The 22,878-nt window shown below is 37.6% G+C and overlaps 1 protein-coding gene across 7 annotated transcripts in view; it reads left to right on the top strand.

Moving 5' to 3' along the window:
- Positions 1-22,878, top strand: part of NCKAP5 (NCK associated protein 5) — a 418,402-nt gene that overhangs the window by 226,301 nt on the left and 169,223 nt on the right. For 2 of the 7 annotated variants that reach the window (XM_069861531.1, XM_069861530.1), the window contains exon 1: positions 17,783-17,996. The exons of the other annotated variants lie outside the window; for them this stretch is intronic. In XM_069861531.1, the coding sequence (XP_069717632.1) occupies positions 17,905-17,996 (92 nt within the window). In that variant the 5' untranslated portion in view covers positions 17,783-17,904. Of the gene's footprint in view, positions 1-17,782; positions 17,997-22,878 lie in introns of those variants that run through there. 7 annotated transcript variants of the gene reach the window in all.

The following is a 22,878-nucleotide window of genomic DNA, read 5'->3' as shown; positions in this document are numbered from 1 at the left end:
AAACAAAATTAATCCACCCTAGGAGTATTGTTGGTTAGAATATTTTGCTTTATTATATATTAATTTCTGTTTATGGAAGAATTTCCTGAGGTCTTGTTTTTGAATGGTATTATTGTTACAAGAAGTAGAAGCTTTTGAAATAAACTTTGAAGGTGATGCCACCATGGTTAAGAAAAGGAGTGAGGGGAAGCCAGTCTCCAGCATAATGCACCCAATAACTTTTGATCTGTTGCATATTCAGATCCTTTCAGGATTACCCTTTTTTATTCCCATGAATCTGCAGTCAGCTGCTTGGCTTCTGCAGTGTTCCTGAATAGAGTAACTATATTATTAGTTAGGATCCCTGAAGTCCGCTATCTTCAAATGAATCCATTCTTTTTCTTCTATTAGTATTTGCAGTCTAGCTTGTTCCGACATAAGAAGAAACAAGAGGGCCACAGGTTCTTCGAATTAAAATTATTTGTCTCTTTATTTTTGTACCTCTGATTTAGATAAAGGGGGATGCCGTCTAGATTGGCATTATGTTCTTTGTAAGGCTGTCTGCCCTTTAGCTGTACTCTTTGAAGGCAAACTTAAATATTGCTTTGCATTATTTCACCTGAGGTTGGCTCTGTTATTGCACAATGATGAAAACTGCTGTTGGCTTCATCAGTCTGTAATTTTATTGTAGTGTAGAGCAGATACTGGGAAGAGAATGCATCACTTAAATACTTCATTTTCTTTTAAAATGTTATGTTTGTTATGATGAATATTAGAGGTTATTTTTTCATATGTTTAGTAGAATATTAAGGTATTTGCTTACACAAACAGGCTTTCTCCATAAATGAGTGGATTTCTTATCCCACTGTGTAACTGGATAATCTTGTGCTGCCTAGAGGTTCTGTATTGTTTGAAGGATTTAAGACTTTTTACTCAAGTTCAGAAAAATTAAATGTGACAAGACAGGTAGTGATGGGAGGAGATATTAAAAACAAGAGAGTTGGAAGTACTTTGGAAGAGGATGGTTAGAGAGTAATAGGTTGAGCCTAAACACTGTGGCTTTCAGATCCTGATAGACTGACGTAAGGACACCTGTTGCAGTGTGAATTGTATAAATATGTCTAATTCTTGAACTGAGTAGATTTCCATAGACAGTCCTACATATACATGCAATGAGCTAGGTTAAACTGTGATTTGGAGGATTTTTTTTTGCATGTCAAAATATTTTCTCTCCATCTTTGAAAGAATGAAACATGATATTTTTTGGAAAACTGTAAGTTGACCTTTATAATCAGGGGAGAAAAACTGCCTGTTCCTATCTAAAACTGTGTGAAAACTTTAATCTGTCGTTTAAGCATGTAGTTTGAGATTGAGGAGTTCAAAAGGCAAAGGGTTTTTTTATTGATTGACGTTTCTGTTCTTACCAAGTAAGCAATATTCCAGGCTAGGAGTCTGAAATAAATCGAAGTTCTCTTTCTTAACGTATGTATAAATCTGTCAGAGCCTTAAAGGGACACAAATGGTTAGTTTAATAAATATTTGACAGTTGCTATGGAAGGAGAAAGAGCTTTTAAAACAAAATTTCTTTTCCAGAATTGTACCATGGTGTATTTGCTTTTGGAAGTGAATATATTGTAAGGTGTGGAAAGATTCTGAAGGAAAACCATTTAATGCTAAAGCTGGAATTTCACACTGTGGCTGAATGCAGTTATTTTTGCATTGCCATAGTATAATCTCACCTTAAGGTGAAATCCTTGGTGTTTTCTTTCTCAAAACCACTGAGATCTGTTGCTTTGTTACAGCTGTTCTGTTAAATTCTATAAAGCCCTTTTTGCCATGACAGTTTATAGATGAATGCTGCTCAAATGCACAAAGACTAACCCTATCAGCACAGTTTCTTCCAAGACAGTGTCATGCAGTCTGACTTTCCTGGTTTGATTGTTGGCAACTATCGTGTCTTTTTTGGTTGTTTTTTTTTATCGCTTGCAGTTTAACATTAGTTCCTCCTTGAACTTCTTATATTTTGGACATTAGAGAAGAAAGCATCTCGTATACCTCCTTGTTCTTGGTTTCAGCTATACTTTTCTTGCGTTCAGCATCTTCCTACAACAACAGGAACAGAAATGCAGTAACCCTGCCCGAAGCAGTTGGTGCAATTTGTAGTATCACTCTAAAAAACACACTAATACACACAATATAAATTGATTACATTTCTCTTCTGTACATCAGTGAGCAACAGAAATTGTTGTCTGTTGAGCGCACACAATACGTGTGACTCCAAACTGGGATTAAATGTTAAAGCAGTAAAAAAGGTAGCTTTATTTAAGTTATTTTGATTACTGTTTTGGTCTAAATGAAACAAGCTCAATAAAACATGTAATTGTAAGTTATATCTGTAAACAGTAATTGAAGAGGCTGGTATCAAATCTTAAAGCCCGCCTAGGGTGAATTTCAAAAATTCTTTCAGTTAAGATGATTTTTTTTTATAGGTATCAATGTCCATGACTGGAAAACTACCTCAGGCTTTTAAGGATGGATGTTACTGGAAAAGTAGGAAATAGTCCTTGTTTGATCTGCCAGGGTTCTGTGAATGGAATGAGTACAATTCTCATTAGATTGTATTTCAGCATTGACCTCACATTAATATTGACTGTAGGGTTAAGCCTGTCACTTCTGACAGGGGGAAAAATGACTGCTATCAATCTGATAACACTTTACATAAAAGGGCTGCATGACCATTAGTTTCACTACATGCTACTTGATTTTCTCCAGTTATTGTTAAGTCCCCTTGCTCCGTTCTGGCTTGTAAGCAGGTGAGTGGAAATGGTAACTAGCAGCTGTGATAAAGAGATTTTTTTGCATTGCATCAGCATGTTGATGTTGGTCATCACACCAAAATTTCTAATGCTATAATCTAGAGGTCACCACCTGCTTGTGCTCCTGTGGCCTTGCTGCCACGAATGGTAATCCATACACAACAGAGATCGCATGTGGAAAGTATAAACCAGTAGGACGCCTCAGTAGCCCCTGTGGTCAGTCAGTTTGTCTAATGCCCATTGAATGCCAAGTTAAGCCATTAATAACATTTTAATCTAGTTTCTGGGGAGATTAAAATGTTCTCCTGGCAGCTGCCGATGGTATTCCTTTGATTTTGTCATAGCAGGGATAAGAAAAATACTATGTGGGAAATAGCTCCTTGTCTCTCAGAAGATTATAGAAGGAGCTGTCTACAGCTTTCCTCTTTTCTGTAGTTCTGCAGTGATCTATTATCATCCTCCCTCTGTGTAGGGTTATTGGGGGAGGCAGATTGTCACAAAGATAGAGATTATATCAAAGACTGACCTTGCCATCTTGCCCTGTGATTTTAGATACTGCCAGATTTTATTAGATGTGTGAAACGTTACAAAGCAAACTAGTGAGTAGGTATAAAACACGACTTGCTGACTTGGAAGTGCTCCACATCTGCTGCGTATCTCCCTTGTACGCTTGCTGTCTCCTTTGCTGCTGACTCCTAAGCTGTCCATCTTCAAACATGTGGTGGGTTGGCCTTGGCCAGCAGACAGCTGCTCACGTAGCCACTCTCTCACCTGCCTCCTCATCAGGACGTGGGGACAAAAGAAGAAGAAAAGAAACGTGACCGATCAAGAGGAGACAGGAGATCACTCACCAGTTACCATCAAGAGGAAAACAGACTGAATTTGGGGAGGATTAAATTAATTTAATTTATTGCTGATTAAAAATAGTACAGGATAGTGAGAAAGAAAGACAAAACTAATATCACCTTGTCCCAGCCCTCCCGTTTTCCTAGACTCAGCTTCATTCCCCCATGAGGTCCCTCCCAGCAGTGTGTGATGTCAGGGAGTTGAGGCTGATGTCTGCTTCACAGGCACCAGTTTGGAGATGCTGCTCTCAGTGCTGGGCAGAGTGCTTCTACAGGAGGACTATGTGACTCTAGGCTGGGCTTTCTGAGCCTCAGGACGCAGCGTGAATACTGTTTTGCAAGGGCTCTGACCTAATGCTTGGGATATTGATCTTGTTGTTTGCTTAGAATTCACAGAGTAATAGGATGAAGTTTCTTTCAGGTTGATACTGATGGAGTGAGTGTTAGTAGGTTTTTTTATGTCCAAATACGAAACTTAGGCACCTATTTCATCTGTAATCCTTGCTCAGAAGTGTCAAGCACTATTTTAAGTAAGATCAAGGAGCTTTTTGTGAATAGTTTCCATCTGGGAGAAAATAAAGGAATGATTTTACTAGACCTGTGAACTTAAGCCCAAAGAGGCGATTGCCCCAAGCCGTATATGGAGTTTGATCCCACTCAGTTCACAGGTTGATTTGGACCGAACATGCTGCTGTCCTATTGTCCGACCAACAAGAAGGAAAAAAGAAATTTTGTGATTTTTCACACTAGGCTTCATTTTTTTTCCACTCTTCCATTTAGTGTATGAATACAGTGGTTTTGAAGGTACATACACATGAGAAATATCTTCAAATCACATGCTATCTCAGTTTTCTCAGTTCTCATTCTGATGTTAGAAACCATCAGGTTGAGTTAGGTGTTTCATATATAAACTGAGAAAGAATGCTGAGGGGTATGGTTTAGTGATTGATAGGAATGGTTGGACTCGATGATCTGATGGGTCTTTTCCAACCTGGTGATTCTATGATTCGATGAAAAGCCGTGAGATCAGAGTGACTGTAGAGGACTGCAGAACCAGTGTAAACTCAAAACACAGAAGTCATGCAAGGACCAGAAATTATAGCAGACTATACTGCATGATGTATATTGACTTCCTTAGCACTGTTAGAGAGCAACAGATTGCTGTGCTTCAGACATTGTATTAAAGTTGCATGTAGTGGTACATGCGGTTTTGGATCTGTGGACTCTTCAGGCCCTGGAGCTGCGTTAAGAACCAGCTCTATTTCAGTGTCTTGATGCACTAGTAAATCGTGTGGTGATGTTTCATGGGAGCCCTGAGCTGCTGAAAGCTTCTTTCAGCATGTCCAGGGATATAAGTAATTTTTATCTTCCATACACAAAACCGTGGCAGGGTGCTCAGAAAATCCTGGGATTGGTTTGTATTTATTTATACGCAGACAGTATGCATCATAATTGTATTTCTGGAAGGTTGTGTCTATTGCTTTTCACTGATTATACAGAGCATGAAATAATACTCTGCTTCCTCTGTTCTAGCTAGTACTACAATTTAAAGAATATAATGTCTTTTCCTTTGCATAATGTAAAGGATTAGTACCAAAGTAGTTCTAGGCTGCAGTGTAATGCTTTGGTTTACTTTTGTATTTTAAAACATACAAGACAAGAACCTAACATAAAAACAATAGATCAATATTTTCACTACAATTTAATGGTAGGTTACCAGTGCCCATATACAGGTCCTCACGCAACTTATAATTCCCTCCATGCATTAATTTTTTAAATAGAAGATTGCTTTTCCTTTAGTTTATTTTTACCCTTAAGTCAAGCCATTTGATTTTTCTTCATGGCTTGCCTTGGTGCCCCCTGATTCCCCCCTGTATGTGAAAGACCAAAGTCCTTGATTCTTAAGTCACCTTTTTATTTGCAGGTATGATTGGTTTGTAGATGGATTGATTTATATATAACAACATTTTTACAAAGATTATGAAAGGAAGAAAAGTAGTTTTAAGCAGAAAACCATGTGGAAGATAGGAGACTAGAAAGGCACATAATGAACGGTTGGACTCGATGATCCGGTGGGTCTCTTCCAACCTGGTTATTCTGTGATTCTGTGAATGAGAAAGCAGGAATGCTTAACAGCTGTTCTGTCTTAGTCTTCCCTAAAGGAAAAAGATAGCATACCTATGCCAATACAGAGTGACAGGGGTGATCTGCGATCGCAAGATAGAATGCGAAAGGTAACTGGTTAAAGAATTAAGATAAGCAGATTCAGCCAGGAGTTCTTCATCATACTCCCAGGCACCAACTGCAGTCAACCAACCACTGACAGTTATATGTGTAGGCAGTTGAACAATGAGTGAAGTCCCAAAGGAGTGGTATTTACTTATATAGAACTAAGAAATTGTGTAGAGAAGGTTAGACTGATTTGTTGCTAATAAAATTTAGGCATGGTTCCATAATAGTCTTCATGAAGAGGACTGAATAATTATGGTCCCACTGCTCAGCTCAGTTGCCTGTGCTCCAATAAGTAGCTTCTGATAAACTTTTTCAGGAAGAGTTTTTCTATTAAATTTAATGTGTTCAGAGAAGAACTGCTGCGGTTAACAATGCTCTGTATTATTTCTCTTGAAGTGCTTTTGAAGTTAGAACATGGCTTGAATCAGATGCAACATCCTTGGTGGCAGCTACAGATGATGTGCTTGGGGAAAACTTTCATGGTGGAAAGAAGTTGTGACATCCCCATGTCCTTACATGATGCATTAGGAACGCCTTCTAACCAAACGTATTAGAATAATTTTTTGATGTTTTGCAGAAAAGGTGATAATAGGCAATATATTCAAAGGTGACGGGCTTCTCTCTATATTTCAGTCATCAAATCAGAAATCATTTTTCTGTATTTGTTGAAAGTTCACGTGTTTTAATACCAGTAAAATTTAAGATTACTTTTGCTTATAAGACCAACTTATTTTGTCAATTCTGTGTACTGTTTCTCTCTTTGCTAATGGACTTCAATACTGACGTATTTTGAAGAAGCATATAATAATGGCTCTGTATAACTGAAAACTCTTGTATTTTAAATAAGGCCTTCCATATAACTAAGTGTTTTTAAAAATATCAATAATTCTTTCTCTTGTGTCTCCTACCAAAACAAATAAGAGAGTGTTCTATTCTTAATTTTGATGGGATGTAAGCCTTCAAACCAGATCCATCCTTCTGAACCTGAACATGGAAAAATTCTCTCCTTCAGATTATACACATACCTTTGTCTTTTAAAAATATTGTCTTCATTTTGTAATATCTCTATAACGAGAGAGTATTAAAAAGGAAATGCAGGGAATACATGTGACAGAGGGACAATACGATGATAAAGATCTTGAATCCTCATGGTAGAATATACTGCAGAGAATCACCTTTGAAATGGTGCTGTCATTTACATTTTTTAATCAAGTAATTCAAAGAGATCTATGTAAATGGAAATCATGTCCCACTGAAATGATGCGAGAAGTTAAACTCACTAAAGAGAACAGGCAAGAAGAAAGCTGGCAAAGAACGAATATTACCTTAGGGTCTGTCATGGGTGACTGTGGTAAGTCTTTTTAAAATCTGATTTGAGCTGCAGGATTGTATATGAGCGTTGTTTTCTACACCAACATAATGAATCAGTCTCTCTTTAAAGTCTTCTCTTTCCCTGTTTTCTTGGGCAATGGTTCCTTTTATTCATTACCCCTGCCTGGGAAGGGAGAGGATATGAAGTAGAAATGAGAGGAATGGTTTGAAACCTCCATTGCATGTGGCTTTTGCAACTGGCAGTCTAGCATGTGCTCATGCCCTGTGCACACATCCTGTCCACGCTTTGAGATTAATTTCCTTAAAGTAAGTACTTCTTTTGGAGAGTCAAAATCCACAAGTTTAAAATCTGCATGTATAACGTTACTTAAGACTGATCCTCTGATTGAATGATTTAAGTCACTATCGATGATCATGGTTGGACTCGATGATCTAGTGGGTCTCTTCCAACCTTGTTATTCTATGATTCATATAATATGGATTTATCCCATTTTAATTTGCTGATCACATCATGCTTGAGGTTTCTTTTGTTATATGGTTGTAAACCTATACTTAAAAGCCATATCTGATAGTTGATTTGTAGGTTACAGACTGTTTCTCCTCACTAATGGGACAGAGAGAAACAGGCTGCCCAGGGAGGTGGTTGAGTCACCTTCCCTGGAAGTGTTTAAAGCACGGGTGGACAAGGTGCTAAGGTTTAGTGTTTGATAGGAATGGTTGGACTCGATGATCCTGTGGGTCTCTTCCAACCTGGTTATTCTATGATTGTATGAGTTTATGATCACAATTTTTGTGACTGTTTTTCTGTTAGTTGCTTGAGGTGGCTTGTATTAATAATTTCCCTGTATTATGAAACTCCATTAATGAACAGTGGTGTATCTTCAGATGAATGGTGGTAAGTACAGAGCAAATTAAACCATGAGGGAATAGTAGGATTAAACAGCTGACATAAACCCAAACGATCTTGATAGTGATACTTGACTTTATGAGCATGATTGGAATCTTCAAAGGATCATTGGTTGATTGAGTCTAAGTTTTACCTTTAGAATTTTACAACAAACTAAAACACAGAGCCTACGCTTCTACTCTAATTGCAAGCAGATAAAATCTTTTTAAGATACTGGCATGCCTTCTGCTCTCATTAAGGGCAGAAGAAAAGGAGTGTTTTAGGTGCCTTTGAGAAGTTTGGTGCCTTGTATAGTACAGACATATGGATTTGTAGTATGGGGATAAGAACATGAAATCCTGAATGCTATTTCTCTGAGCAGAGTAAGAAGGGGATCCTTTGTCTGGTCTAGATTTCAAAGCAAGGCTTTCTGGTTTTCATGTGTGTATGAAGCAGGGAGGAGGAAAAGGTGTTCTCTGAAGTACTCTAAAGGAAATGCTACAGACAATTGCTGCACAAAATTGTCCCTAAGTTTATATTACCTGTTGCAGCTGAAGGTAGGCCCTATAGATCGAGACTTTTGCTCTGAGAAGATGTTGTGGAATCCTATCTTTACTCAGTCTTTGCATAGCTGGCTTTCAAATACTGGTGTACAAATACAGAGCTGGTCTCTAAATGTGACCAATAAATAATTTGTAAATATAGTCGGTTTGTCGTCCTGCTCTGCACAACCTCTCAAGTACCTGCACTAAATAATGAAAGTAGAATAATTTATCTGCCTGCCTTAAGGTGGTAATATATTTTTTTCAACCTAGTAGTAATTTGTATTCTACATAGATTGCATTGTTTCACAGGAAAATTATTATGGCAATTTTAATTTTATCTTAGAACTTATAATTTTTCTACAGTGTTGTTCTAATGTAACTTGCCATGCAGTAGTTCATGTGTTTGTTGGTGTTCAAAACTGGACAGAGCAATTCACAAATTTAGTTTCAGTCTTTTATTAAAATATTTTTGGGACTTGTTTTCCTCTATGGGCACATTTCAAATAGGATTATTAAAAGTTTCAATGAGTATATTTGTAGCTGAAAAGCTATTAAGTGCAAACTGTTTTGGTGTTTTGCTTCTCAGAGCATATGATAAATGTTAAGAGAATAGGATGGGGTTTGCTTGTCTTGTATAGGCTTATAGATCTAGCTCTTCTAATTACTCATCCCTTACTCTGATACTGCATTTTGTTAGATACTCTACAGGTACATCCTCAAGGATTTATGCCCTGAAGGCGTAAGAAGTTTGTTTCAGCTGAATGTATGTTGCTTCTGCATTTGCTTGATGTATGTAATGGAAGTTGCTTAGAGCTAAAACGGGATTTAAAAAAGAAAAGGTGCTTCATTTTATTTCATCGGCATCAGTAAGGCCATCTGTGAGGTCTTTCTTCACTCCTGTCTGAAGGAAAGGCTTAGGATTCTCACTGACTTTGGATCTAGACATAGCAGAGGGGATGTTTCCTGGAAAGGAACAGGCATTTCCATTGTCCAGGATGAAGAAAGCATTGAAAGACAAATGCTACATTTTTAAGGCATCTGACATGATTCAAACTATTCAAATAAATAAGGAAAATTGGCAGGCCAGATCTCCAACCAGCTTCTGAAAGATGCTATATGACTGCACTAAAAATGCAACAGTAAGTATCTGGCTGCAGGCAGGAACAGATCTAAGTAATTACCTTGAGCTTTGCTTCTAAGGGGTTTATTGCTTAAAATCTTGATATTTTTTGCTGTGGCATTAATCATGTTGTAATTCTGAACTCCACAGGGATTCTGTTCCAATTCAGCAACAATTACTGTCCACTATTGCACAGCTTTTATTACAAAGCATTGCCAAAAAATCTTAATGTGGTTATCTTTGGTCATAATGTGTGCTTCAATTTGCAAATAGTGTAAGAAAATGTAGATTGATTTGAATGATTGTTTTGGTGTAGCATCGTTTTAATTCCATGTATAGTGCCTGCTTCATAATCTCAAATCTTACGAATTGGGCGCTGCTACTCTTCAGTTGAATTATGTATTGAATAGCATTAATTAAATATGTATTTCAGAAAGCATCCATTATCTTCCAAGCATGCAGTGTAATAACTACAGATAGGTTATTCTGAAAACATTGTCTGAAGGATGTCAATAGAACATTGCGTTGTGTAAAACAATTAGCTCCTCTTGTGACAGTCAGATAATGAGGGGTGTGCTGCAGAAGGATGCAGAGAAATACGTGTCCTGTTCAGAACAAATCACGTCGTAGAGAACACTTGAGTATTTGAGGCTGTTAATACAAACTCTTAGTTTACATATACCTCAGAGAAGATTTTTCTTCTGCATCATGCTGTTTCATGATAAGTGAACCCCAGTTCAATTGCCTTCTTCAGGATAAGGGATTTTACTCTTCTTGGTTTTCACCACCATTCCAGATAGGAAGGGAGAAGTGGCATGATGAGGAAGAGTTGCGTTTGTCATGAGAAAAGTGGTTAGGAAGAGATGTGAGATGACAGGGCTTAGCGCTGTGAGGGAACAGAGATTTCTGTAGTTTCTTGTTTTGACATAGGAGGTTTTGCTGTATTTTAGAATTGAAATACCTTTTTCTGCAAGCATTTTTAGTCCTCCTCTTTGTTCTTCTATATTTGCAGGATATAATTGTGCAGTTTTTCCTGCCAAGATGTAGCAGAGAAATATCATCTAGCTGTACATTGAGCCTGCATTGGAAATCCAAGTAAACTGTGTGTTTTGAACAGAGTTTTCGTTCTGTAGGAATACAGATTAGATCATTAAGTCATAGTGCCCTTATCGCTGTTTTAAAGCTGCAGAGTCTATTAATTGAATGACTGTGGCATGGGTTGATATACTGTCTTACCTGATTAGAAAGTAACCTTTTTTGGTCTTTAGCCACAGGTTTCATCCTTCATCCTAAAGCCTTTTTAGAGGCACTGAGTTGATTGTGGTTTTGTTGCTGCATTCCATTTATCTTCAGTTGGCAGATTCCTTCCAGCTTGTATCTATTAACCATAAGAAAGCTAATAATGTACGTATCATGTATAGATGATAAACAAGCAAGAGTAAGCCTTTGTCTATAGTCCTTTTTACTGGAAAAATAAGTAGGAAAACAGAAAGTTCTGACCACTTGTACTACTTTCTGAAAGGCAAGTAAGGCAGAGCGAGGTGATCAGTAGATTAAGAAGGCAGGGAGTTGACTGGCTTGAAAATTATGGTTGCAATTATGGTATATCAAAGTGGATCTGTGTTAAAAATGGTCCACAGTAGAGATCCCTCCCCTTGGCTTGTTGTATGGAAGTAGATCTCAGAATATGAATTTCTGTTCAAGACAAAGTATTTCTTAATCTTCTCAGATACTGTAAATGTCTGCTGCTACTATGCTTGTATTCTCATACTTAAGAGAAAAAAACAAAACCCCAGCCCATCTGTCGGTGTCTTACTTAAAAGGCAAATGTCTGTCAAATTCAGTTCTTGCATCTTAGTCTCAACCCTTCATAGAGAAAAGAACTCATTTGTCTAGGAGTGTGCAACAGTGAATAGTGGGAGAGTATATTATATTGTGTGAATTTAATGTAAAACTGTTAAAGAAAGAATGAGGGAAATGTGCATTTGAAAAAATATACGTGAGTTTCACGGAGGCCGTTTGGATCCATTTCTAAAATATTTGTTGAAGACAATTTTAGTGTATACAATGAAGAGTAATGGGTTACTGGTTTCACTAGTTTCATAGTCCAGTGAGTATTCTTGTTGTAAAAATACTTTAAATATTCTAGGTTTCATTCAGCTCTTGTAGTCATATACTGAATTGCTGAAATTTATAGTATTGCAAAGTAACAAGCAATATTTTCCCATTCCAGACTTGCCTGCATTTCGCAGCAAGCCCTCTGTTGCATATTTTGTGACATATTTACTGTTTATTGCAGTGCTGTATGTATTTTCTGAAGCAGTGTTTTTGTAATAGGACAATTATACTGACAAGTGCAATGTGAAACACATACGTCATGATCCATTGTAGTGCTGGCAGGATGAGAAATGTCAATTTGGGGTGTTGTAAGAGATTTCCTAATCCTGCTGAACTATGGAGTGAGATTCTTTCTGAATCATTGCCATCTGGAGTATATAAAAATGTGAAAAGCCCTTTTATCATGAGTTTGGCACATGCTACTGGAGCAGTATTGGCATTGATGAAGTTCTAATGTAATGAAATATGCATTGAGAAAAACTCACTGCTTCATTATTTTGTCTAGGTTCTTCAGAACCTACAATATATAGAAGTTGTTACTTAGTTAATAATGTTTTAAAGCTAAAAGACACAGAATCTTTATTTACAGTAATCTGGCATCTCAATATGGATATTAATCTGGTTATAAGTACAAAACAACATGCGTGCGGTGGAGAATAATTTGTCATGCGTACTATAATCAGGCACTGTAGCTCATTCTTTCAGTTTTATTGACTTGCTCTACTTATTTGACAGTTATTTATTGCCCATAAATTTTAGGGTCTAACATTAGGCCAAAAGGGTTCATCCCCCACCTAGTCAGAAGTAATCATGACGAGTAATCCTTCCATAATCTGATTGTGCCCACTGCAGAACAGTTGTTCTGTTCAACTGTTGCTATTGCACGACTGTTCTATACTGAACCACTTTTATTTGCAGTCCATAGAATACCGCTCAGTTTATGCATATTTGTTCTTATATCAATTTGTAAATACCTACTGACTAACCCTGTCCCCACTGAACCTTTGCTTTACCAGGCTTACCTTGATTAGCGTTTCTAGACTGACTCTTGCCTGTGCCTGTTGCAGTATAAGTTATATTGAAGATGGGTGATCTGAACATGTCTTGCAGGTGCATCTTACTGATTTATAGGTATTGTATGTCTGTTACTGCCTTCTTCCTAGAGCAGATGCTTTTCCTTACATTGAACTTAGTGGCTCATGATAGATGGGAGGAGAATATTGCCCAGAAATGTAGTTGGAACCCAGTGAAATGCCTTCAGGCAACCCTAGTGACTTGTTTGAGAGTCAATGTCTGGACTTTCTTTTGCAATACCCTTACAGATAGCTCGTGTGCAGGCTGGGTTCACACTGACAGTGTTCACACTGACTCTACGTCTTCCTTCCTGTTCTGTTCTATGACCAGCAGGTCCAGGGAGGTTATTCTCCCTCCGTACTCGGCACTGGTGAGACCGCTCCTCGAATCCTGCGTTCAGTTCTGGGCCCCTCACCACAAGAAGGATGTTGAGGCTCTGGAGCGAGTCCAGAGAAGAGCAACAAAGCTGGTGAGGGGGCTGGAGAGCAGGCCTTATGAGGAACAGCTGAGAGAGCTGGGGGTGTTTAGCCTGGGGAAGAGGAGGCTGAGGGGAGACCTCATTGCTCTCTACAACTCCCCGAAAGGAGGTTGTAGAGAGGAGGGTGCTGGCCTCTTCTCCCAAGTGACAGGGGACAGGACAAGAGGGAATGGCCTCAAGCTCCGCCAGGGGAGATTTAGGCTGGACATTAGAAAAAAATATTTCACAGAAAGGGTCATTGGGCATTGGCAGAGGCTGCCCAGGGAGGGGGTTGAGTCACCTTCCCTGGAGGGGTTTAAGGGGCGGGTGGATGAGGTGCCGAGGGACAGGGTTTCGTGATTGATGGGAATGGTTGGACTCGATGATCCGGTGGGTCTTTTCCAACTTGGTGATTCTATGATTCTATGAAAGCTTATGTGGTTAGGGACATTTTTAGTTAAACATACCGTCTGAGTCGGATGCAGAATCTTAATCACTTTGCATCTTCAGTCTGTGCCTTACATTCTCATTTTGAAGGGTTAATCATCCTGGAGTTCAGAGAATGAGATGACAGTCATCTTTGCTCTTCAGATTAAACAATGTGAAGGCTGAGAGGTAGGGCTGGATTTAGAAGATGAAGGATTAGGACTGTTTAACTAATTCTTTTGTGGATGCAATTTCATTCTATTGTACTCAAGTGAAGTGGGCCAGTGATTTTGCGATCCCGTAAACACAGTAGATGAGAATATATTTTATTTTAAGCATCTTGTTTATTCTTCATATATTCTTATGTAATTCTAACATAAATTTATGGCTTAAGTATTGAGATTAATTTAACGTTTAAGAAGTGCTAGCCAATTCTTGTACTAATTGTGTTTATTTCTGCTATATAGGCAAAACCAAAACATTGCTGATTTTTTGTAAATGGTATGGCTATCAATTTTATAAATGCAGTGGGAGCATCGTATTCTCTCTTATTTATTTCTTTTTTCTATTAACACTTCTCTATAACACCTCTAAGTGCATCTGCTGCTATATTTTATGCATACATACTATTGCTCAAGCTAGTAAGAATGCACTTATAGGCATTCTGAGAGCACACTTGATTTACCCGCTCTGTTAGGGTGTTTAAATATGGGTGTAGATTTTACGGTTAACTAATAACCTGTAAAGCTACAGAAACAAATTAAAAAGCAAAATAGCACTCCTCTCCCCACCAGAGTATTTAGAGACAAGTCCAAATTGTGATGGTAGCTGACAGGCAAGTATCTGAACTAGTATTCCATGAGTTACGCAGCACCTGAAATACTGTGTTAGTGAATTATCTAAACCTGCCTATTCCCCTGGTGAGGATTCTGCTGACGGTCCTGCACTGAGCTCCTTGATGTAGTGCTCTTGGTTAGGATCTAAGCCAACTCCTTTAAAGTTAGCTTGGTTATTCAAGCTGCAGAAATGGCTTTGATGAAGAGCATGCATCTCTTGCAGAAATAACATTCAGCAAATTATGTTAGGCAGATAAGCAGTGCTTCCAATGAGAAATAATCACACTTTCACAAATTTAAAATCTGCATTTGCAAAATACATCAATTTAAAAAGTGGAAGAAGGATTATCTCATGGTGCTAATAGTGTCATTGCCTTCCTGGTCCATGGAAATTGAGAAGATTTGTACAAATGGGTATTGTCTTTTTTTTTACGGAAGCTGATAGAAGTCTAATAAGCAATATTATCTCTTCATAATAATTCAGTTCTACTTTGCTTGAAATTTTCTGTTTCTGACCTGAAGAAACACTTGCGTTAACATGTCTCACACTTCTTTTTTCCATATCTAAATCAGTTGGCTTGAAAAAGATTATGAAAATTATTCAAAATCTCTTAGGATTTGTTTCCTCTGTTGGCTGCTAAATGGAAATAATGACGTTTTACAGCTAAGCAAGCAGATAAATTCTGAACAATTTACTAACTAACAGTGCTGTGAAATTATACATAGCACTAAGAAGCAGAATGAGAAATATTTAAACAGTGAAAATAACTGCAAATCTGATCCATCTGCATGATAAAAAAAGGATAGATGTGCAAATGAAAGACTCAAATGAACTATCAAATGTCAAGTCTTTCACTGGCAGATTGCATTTAATGGAAACCATATAAATGGTTCAAGTGGCTCCTGACCCCATTGTTCCTAACTCCATGCTCAGCGACAGGACATCAGACCTGATGTCTTTCAAAGTAGTTGTATGTCTGTGCTCATAAAAAATCTGCCTTGTGGACCTCTGAGAGAGCCCTGTACATATTTAATCTCATCTGCTGTTTGGTGTTGTGTTCTTAATGAATTAGAAACAAAGAGCGCAGTCCACTTGAATCGGGTACGATGAACCAAAATCTCACATTCACATTGTGAAATGGGATCCGTGGGTAGAGGCAGTGATTATACCATGCCAAATGTATGACTTTGCGCAGACCCAGTCGACTCCCTTTTAAAGGATCCAGAGCAGCCAGTACTGAGTGAGCTGAGTTGGAGAAAAAGACTCTTTCTACGTCTTGTGTCCCTTCCCAGAATCAAGAAGGGTTCAGTCAGGTAACTGGTGCTTAGTGAGGAAGCAAATACCAAAATGCTTCTTGTCAAGAATTTTAAATAAATGATTGAAAAAACCTATTTGTAAACACAGCAAGGCCAAGCATTTCTCACAGAAGTTTAGGTTTGATGATGGTTCTTTAAGAGAATTCATAGCAAGGACACAAGAGCTTCCTCGGGAGTTTTAAATTAAATTCCGCAGTGGGACCTGGGTAGGACAGGGTCTTACAGCTAGGTCTCGTCTCCTTTATGAAAATAACCTCACCAACAAGCTACACTTCTCACCTGCTAAATGTGTGTGGGTTTTTTTTAAGTGGGGGGAGGAGATGAGAGAGCGGGAGGCTTCCTTTTGTCACTTTTTTTTAGGTGTGAAAAGTTAAGAGTGAAAATTCTTGATTTTGTTACAGTATTCATCATGTATTCACCTTACCTGCTTGGGTTTCTGGTGCAGCAGGTGTAGCTGGGGCATTATCAGGAGCCATGTGAGGTTGTGCAGCTGTGGGAGTTGAGAGACAAATAACCCCGTAGATCTCCAAGACGGGGATTTCAGTCTCCATTTTCACATGTCCTGTGGAGTCAGCAGAGCAAAGTAGAATGAAGAAAAACCCAAATCTCTGTCTCACATATGTGTACGTTTTTATACTTGGGACTTCTAATCTGTAGACTTCACAGTGTTGTGCAAAGTAAGTTTTTGTTTATTCAGTAAAATAAAGTCATGCCTGACCAAAAATCCCAGTCTTGACTCCAATGAATTTCATAAGGTGCATAATGGGATTGAGTTCATCAGGCACTGGATGCTTACCTAAAAAGCATAGTGAGATAATAGTTGAGCAAGCCTATTAAGTAGCATTAAATTAATTAAAAATAATGCCTAAAACATTATAATTACATATGAAAAATGGGGTAGGTTGGAGGTAACAATGTTGTTGGATATCAAGGAACTGTTCCTATGTGAATTTCCAAGCTGTGTGGTCTAACCACCTTTTGCAAACAGATTTTCTAAAGGGAAGAGGGGTAACTAAATTGAAATGTGCGTGAAACACATCTCCAAAGATGCCTGTCCAGTGTAATGTAATTTTCAGTCAGCACCAGTTTTCTCACTAATTGAGAAGATGAAGGCTCCATTGCCTTGTGCTCTCGGTCTGTAGGCTCCCAAATCAGCTTAAGAAGAAAATCTTTGTAAAGAAAAAAAACCATAAAATCCAATGTATAATTTTCAGTTTCAAAATTTGATGTGGTATAGATGATGGTATTTCTGTAAACAAGTTGCATGTCCAGTACAGAGTATTACTTATTGTAAGCACATTCTGATTGAGTTCTGTTAAAGCTGATTTAAAAGGTTTATTGTATTAAAAACTACAATGGAGATACCTAGCCCTCTGATAAATGGAGTACTGGCAGATTATATCGTTGTAATTTGCGAACATACATTATTATAAATGCCGTTAATTCACTTTGATATCTTTTTGCAAAAAGAAAAAAAGGATATGAAAAAGAAGTTGGGGAACAAGAATGTTAAATAAAGGTGGGGGCAGGAATAGTGCTTCCCGTCACATGCCTGGCTTTCCTGTTTGGGGTTTAAGAAAGTCTGGCTATTAGGATGTGGATTAGCGGAAGATTCATTCTTCTTCATGATGTAGGTCAGACACTAGCAAACATGTGGTGAAGTAAAAGCCTGTTTTCCCCAATAGCAAGTGGAAACAGTAGCTCTGCGGACTTTGAAATGGAGGACCAGACAGAATGATTAGTTTTGGTGTCCCATGTGCTGTGCAACAGATTTGAAATGTATGAGTAATGAAGGCTTCATGCAGAAGAGTTTCTGACTGCACAGTGTGGGGCCACGTTAATGCTTTTTTAAAAAGCAGCTCAGTTCCTGAGTAGCCTTTTGTGAGAAGTCATTTGTCCAAGTCAGAAAAAGGAACTGGCAATGTCCCGGAACATGCACAGGAGGAGTGTCCCCGGGAGAGCCTATTCACAGGAGCCTGACTTTAATTTCATGCTAAGAGAGGCTGTTTGCAGGTACTGCATCTTTCTGGAGAAAATTTTCTTATTGATTGTGTTAAGTCGGAGAGAATTTAAGATGCATGATACAGTGAAATTCATAAAGCTGATTATATACTAATAGTTCACACTTGTGTGCAATCAATTTGAAGAGGTCTTAAGACCTTTTTTACAGCATTTTAAATGTTAGTCTGAAGAACTGTTTCTTCTTTCAGTGTTTTCTGTGAACTCTCATCATTTTTCATGCCATGGAAAACATGTAACTCTGATGTGTAGTGATGTGTGATTTATGCAAGCCACAAATTTAAGTGTCGTTTACCCATGTTTTTTAGATACTTTTATTGTATTTATAATAGTTTCATAGACTTATCATGGGCTAGTTCCATTGCAGCAAAAATGCTCAGAAGGCTTTCTTGATGTCATTTGCAAGTTGTGATAATTCTGTTGTTGACTTAGGAATGAATTTCCAAATTTTAGTAGTCTTCTGTCTTCCTCTTCATTTTTAGCTTCAACTTTAACATTCTTATTATTTAAAAACCTGTCATAACAATGACTTCTGAGAACTGCCTGCACATAAACCTGCACCTCTGACTGTGGATTTTTAGAAGTATTGCCTTCTTTATAGACAAATGCACATTCATCATTGAGCATCCATCCTATTTAGGGTTTTTTTATGTTTTCACTCTTATAGTTAATGTTTACATTGTTTAGATTTTTGCTGCTCAGTCACATGTTTCTCTCTTAAGGGCTTATAGTTAGAAACACAATCAAAGACAAGGTATAGTTTTAAGCAATTTAGAAAAAAACACACTAATAAACCCAATACTAAGCATCTTATTTTTTTTTTATTTCTTGCTCTATTGTCTTGATGTTGCTCAGTTTAGTCATCAAAGGTGTAGAATAAAAATAGAGCATTTTTATATGCTGCTAATTCTCTAAGATTTCAGACTTTGAGATCAAGCGAAACCCTTGGTGCTTAGGAACAGGCAGTAAACACATTTGTAAATTGTATGGAAGGATTGCCAGAAAATGAAAAGTTCTTGATACAGAACTGTGCAGTCTTTGTAAGAAGCAGAAAATCTGTCAGTTTGTACCTTTTTTTTTCCAAGTGTCAGCAACTTAATTTTCCAGCCCTGAAATGAAGACTTCAGTTTCAAGAGTAATTGAAACCATAGTCAGGATCAGATGATGAAATCATCATTATAATTTTTCTTATTTGGCTTCTCCAATGTCCTTTGGAAGGATGCCTCCTGAAAAGGACAAGAATGGCTGAATTTTTAAAAAATGAAAGAATTAGAAGTGGTAGATTGTTTTTTGTCAGTTTTGCTGATCAAATTAGTTGTGCATTGATATTGTTGTAAAAGTGGTCTCTTAAACATCTTTGAGGACTTCTTGTGAGCATTTTTTATTGTGGAACATTTTATCCATCAAGTATAAGTGTTCTCATTTGCAGGTGATAAACTTTGCTAAGTCTGTTGATGTTTTAGTATGTTTTCATACCATGTAGCTTCTAATAAGTCACTGGAAAATGCATATATACTGTGATGAAATTAGCCATACCCATCCAGGTTAACTAAATACCTTTGTCACAAAAAAAACCCCAGGTTTTCCTCTTGTCAGCTCTTCTTTCAGGTACCTCACAAAATTATACTGAATGCTATTATTTTAAGGACGTTTATTATGGAAATCTTGGTAATGGGAATATTGATCATATGTTCAAAATGTGACTCTTGGAATCTTCTTATTTCATTTCTAAGGAAAGATTATATCTACCTCCTGCAGGCATTTAGTAAATAATCTGGATGAATAAAATTCTTCCTGCTGAGTGTAATTAATTTTTAGACCAATCTAGTATTTTGTAGACTGCTTGTTTGGTATAGATCAGCTTGATTGCAGTAATTCTTCAACTATGGAATTTCTTTCTGGTTAGATCAGCCAGCAGAAGACACCTGTCTGTCTGTCACTAGATGTGTGTGTTTCTGGTGATGGCATAAGGAGCCTATTTTCTGCACATATGTCAGAAAACACTGTCTCTTTATCCTCCTTTCTGTCTCCTACCAGTACTCTGGGAGGACAAGACTGATGTAGAGCTTTTGGATGTTTCCTTTCCTTGTCTAGTTATGACAGGCACTTTCCTGAGGAGATTCTATTAATAAGTTTAAAAAAAAAAAAAATCAACTTTGGCCATATGAAATATCTGGGGATATCAAGAGCCCAAGTCTTTTATCTGCAATGTTATCCTATGTAAAATTAGTTGACTAGATGGTGAGAGGATTGTTTAGACTACAGGCTCTTTACAACTGGGATTTTCTTTGCTTTTGCTAGACAGTTGTTGATGGAGAAATATTTAATAAGATGTTCTAATTCCAGGAATTATATTCTTCCCCATTAGCCTCTTTAAATTCAACTTCTGCAGCTGCTTTGACGCAAAAGTCAGTGTTGGTCATAGAGCAGCTCCGACAGTGCTGCTCGCCTGGGTATGTTCTGTCCACTTCATGTAACGCAGCAGTAAAAGGGGAGAAATTATCTATAAGCATTTCTGTATGTCTCAGCACTGCATGAAATCCTAGCAGAGGAATTCTGTGGTAAGTGTGCAGCCTTTCAATCTAACTGGTGAAGTGTATTCTGGGGGATCGTTTCAGCTACCACAGTGGCTTTTCTTGCAGGTGAAGTTAATGGTTTCTGACAGGAATCACTATATAGGCTTGTTTTCCTCAGTTTGAGCTCTCATGTGTTAAGCTTTCACGTGTTGGATTTGCAAGAACTTATCTGTATTTGAAACTCAAAAGAATTATAAATAGGACAGTTTTTGATATTGCCGTTCTGAGATGATTTTATTAATTTTCTGTTCTTTGGTGGTTTAAGTTTGCATTTCAGTGTTCATCTGTCTTCTGAATCATAATTTAAGCCTGAGTTAGAGATACTCATTTGCTAAACCAAATTCTATCAATGATGAATTCTCATGTGCTTAAAATATCATGAATATCTTTTGCTCTCACAGGGGAGTTATCCAGTATAAAATCTGATGTTTAAGCATTCCATACTGCAGTGCTGTGCTCAGGAGATACTTCGTTGACTATAAGCCTCTGTCAAAATATAGCTGATGGTGTTCAGCTCCAAAGATGAAGAGACTATATAGGGGAAATCCAAATTTATCCAATTAGTCATACAAACTCTTTTCCAGTTAATCCCACAAACCAAAAGAAAACGTCACAGATTTTGTCCATAGCTGGGGATAGGACATCTGTAGCTTGTACTTGCTGAAATATGCACATGAGGAAAAGGAAAAGCATGGCGATGTCTTTTGTTTATATAATTTCTAACTTCCAATTGAAAGTGAAAAAATCAGAAGTACTTTATGCAACAGGTATAAAGTTTGTTGATTGTATTAAGTATCTTACAAATACAGTAAAAAGCAAGAAAAAGTCTTTGTTGCGATGTTCTGCAGTTAAATATTCTAGCAGTGATTCTAAACTGTGAAGTTGAAGCTTAGTGCAAAGTCCTAACATATTCAGATTTTGTGGAGGGTTATCGACTTGTCCAAAGACAGATAGATGCTTGCATCTGTTACTAAAGCTATGGGAGAGTAAAAATGAAATTTGTTTAATTTGTAGCTTCTAGAAGTTATCTCAGTGGATGCAAAAGAAACGTGTAGGGAAGGTATTTGTTGATAAAGAAGTTGAGCACCACTGTGGCCATCTGGAGAAAACTAAATCAAGATACATAACCAGAAAGAACAAATAATGCTGTCTCACATTTCACATAGGAACTTTCTTTTTCGGTGTTTTACTCTTATGGATCTGCTATGTAATTAACGTAAATTGAAAATCCCCCTGTAGCAGAATACAGACCTCTTCTGCCAACACGCCTGTGGAAGCGAAAAGATATGAAGCTACTTAACAGCAATCAGAACATAAATTGTGTGAATTGTGGCTGTCACCCTTCTACTGTGAAGCCATACTGTTAGACATTATGTGAATAGAGGTAAGTAGATATTCTATGATATATTTTTTGGCTCTCCTTGCACTTACATAATTCATAGGCATACATTAACATGCACATAAACCAGTCTTCCATAATACTTCAGAATCCCGTCTTTGTACTGAAATATATATGCAAATATAGATTGTAACAATCCCTGTGGCTATGGCTGAAGTGAGGAAGTTGCGAGTGAGGAAAATAAATGTCTTCCAGCTGAGGATGAATGTGACGGCTGATGCTGGAGTAAGTTATGTTAATATATGGTTCACATTTAATTTGCTGCCCACTGTCATCTTTGTTAGAAATCCTTAAGCAAAACCTTTGCCATGTACAAGGTAGTCGTATCTCGAATACTTCTTGTGATTTTGCATATGAGCCTGATATCCTTACTAGATTTTTGATATTCTTATTACATCTTTATTCTATTGAGAAAAATCTCCCACTGAATTCAACAGAGCTTCACGCTTCTGTGATGCAAGTCCTTCCCCGTGACTAGTTACAGTTGTAACATAAATGCTGTTATAATTAAAATTACGAAAAATTATTTTACTTAAAACTTACTGACCATTTTAGTGGCTCTCAGCAGTTTGTTGATCTCGTGTTCTTTATGATTGCTGTGATATTGATGACAAGGAAGATCTCTTCCAGTTACCTGGATTTGCTCAGCCTAGCCCCAGCCTTTTGCCTCTGCCATTGAGCTTGTTTCATGGGGTGACAGGCACTGGGTAGGGGAGTTACACAGAGTGAGAAAGTCAAACCCTATTGTCTTGTTTTGCTTTTTAATGAAAACTTCTATTTGCTTTTATTGGAAGAGGCAACTTTATTCCCTTTAGAAATCTGATCAGCTTGCTAGTGATAGCTCTCATACAGCAGAAATCACAAGCACAATAAATACCAAGAGAACTCGTGGCAGTCAAGT

This window comes from Phaenicophaeus curvirostris, chromosome 7 (genome assembly GCF_032191515.1).
Source record: "Phaenicophaeus curvirostris isolate KB17595 chromosome 7, BPBGC_Pcur_1.0, whole genome shotgun sequence".
Classification (NCBI taxonomy): domain Eukaryota; kingdom Metazoa; phylum Chordata; class Aves; order Cuculiformes; family Cuculidae; genus Phaenicophaeus; species Phaenicophaeus curvirostris.
This window is presented reverse-complemented; position numbering and strand designations above follow the sequence as displayed.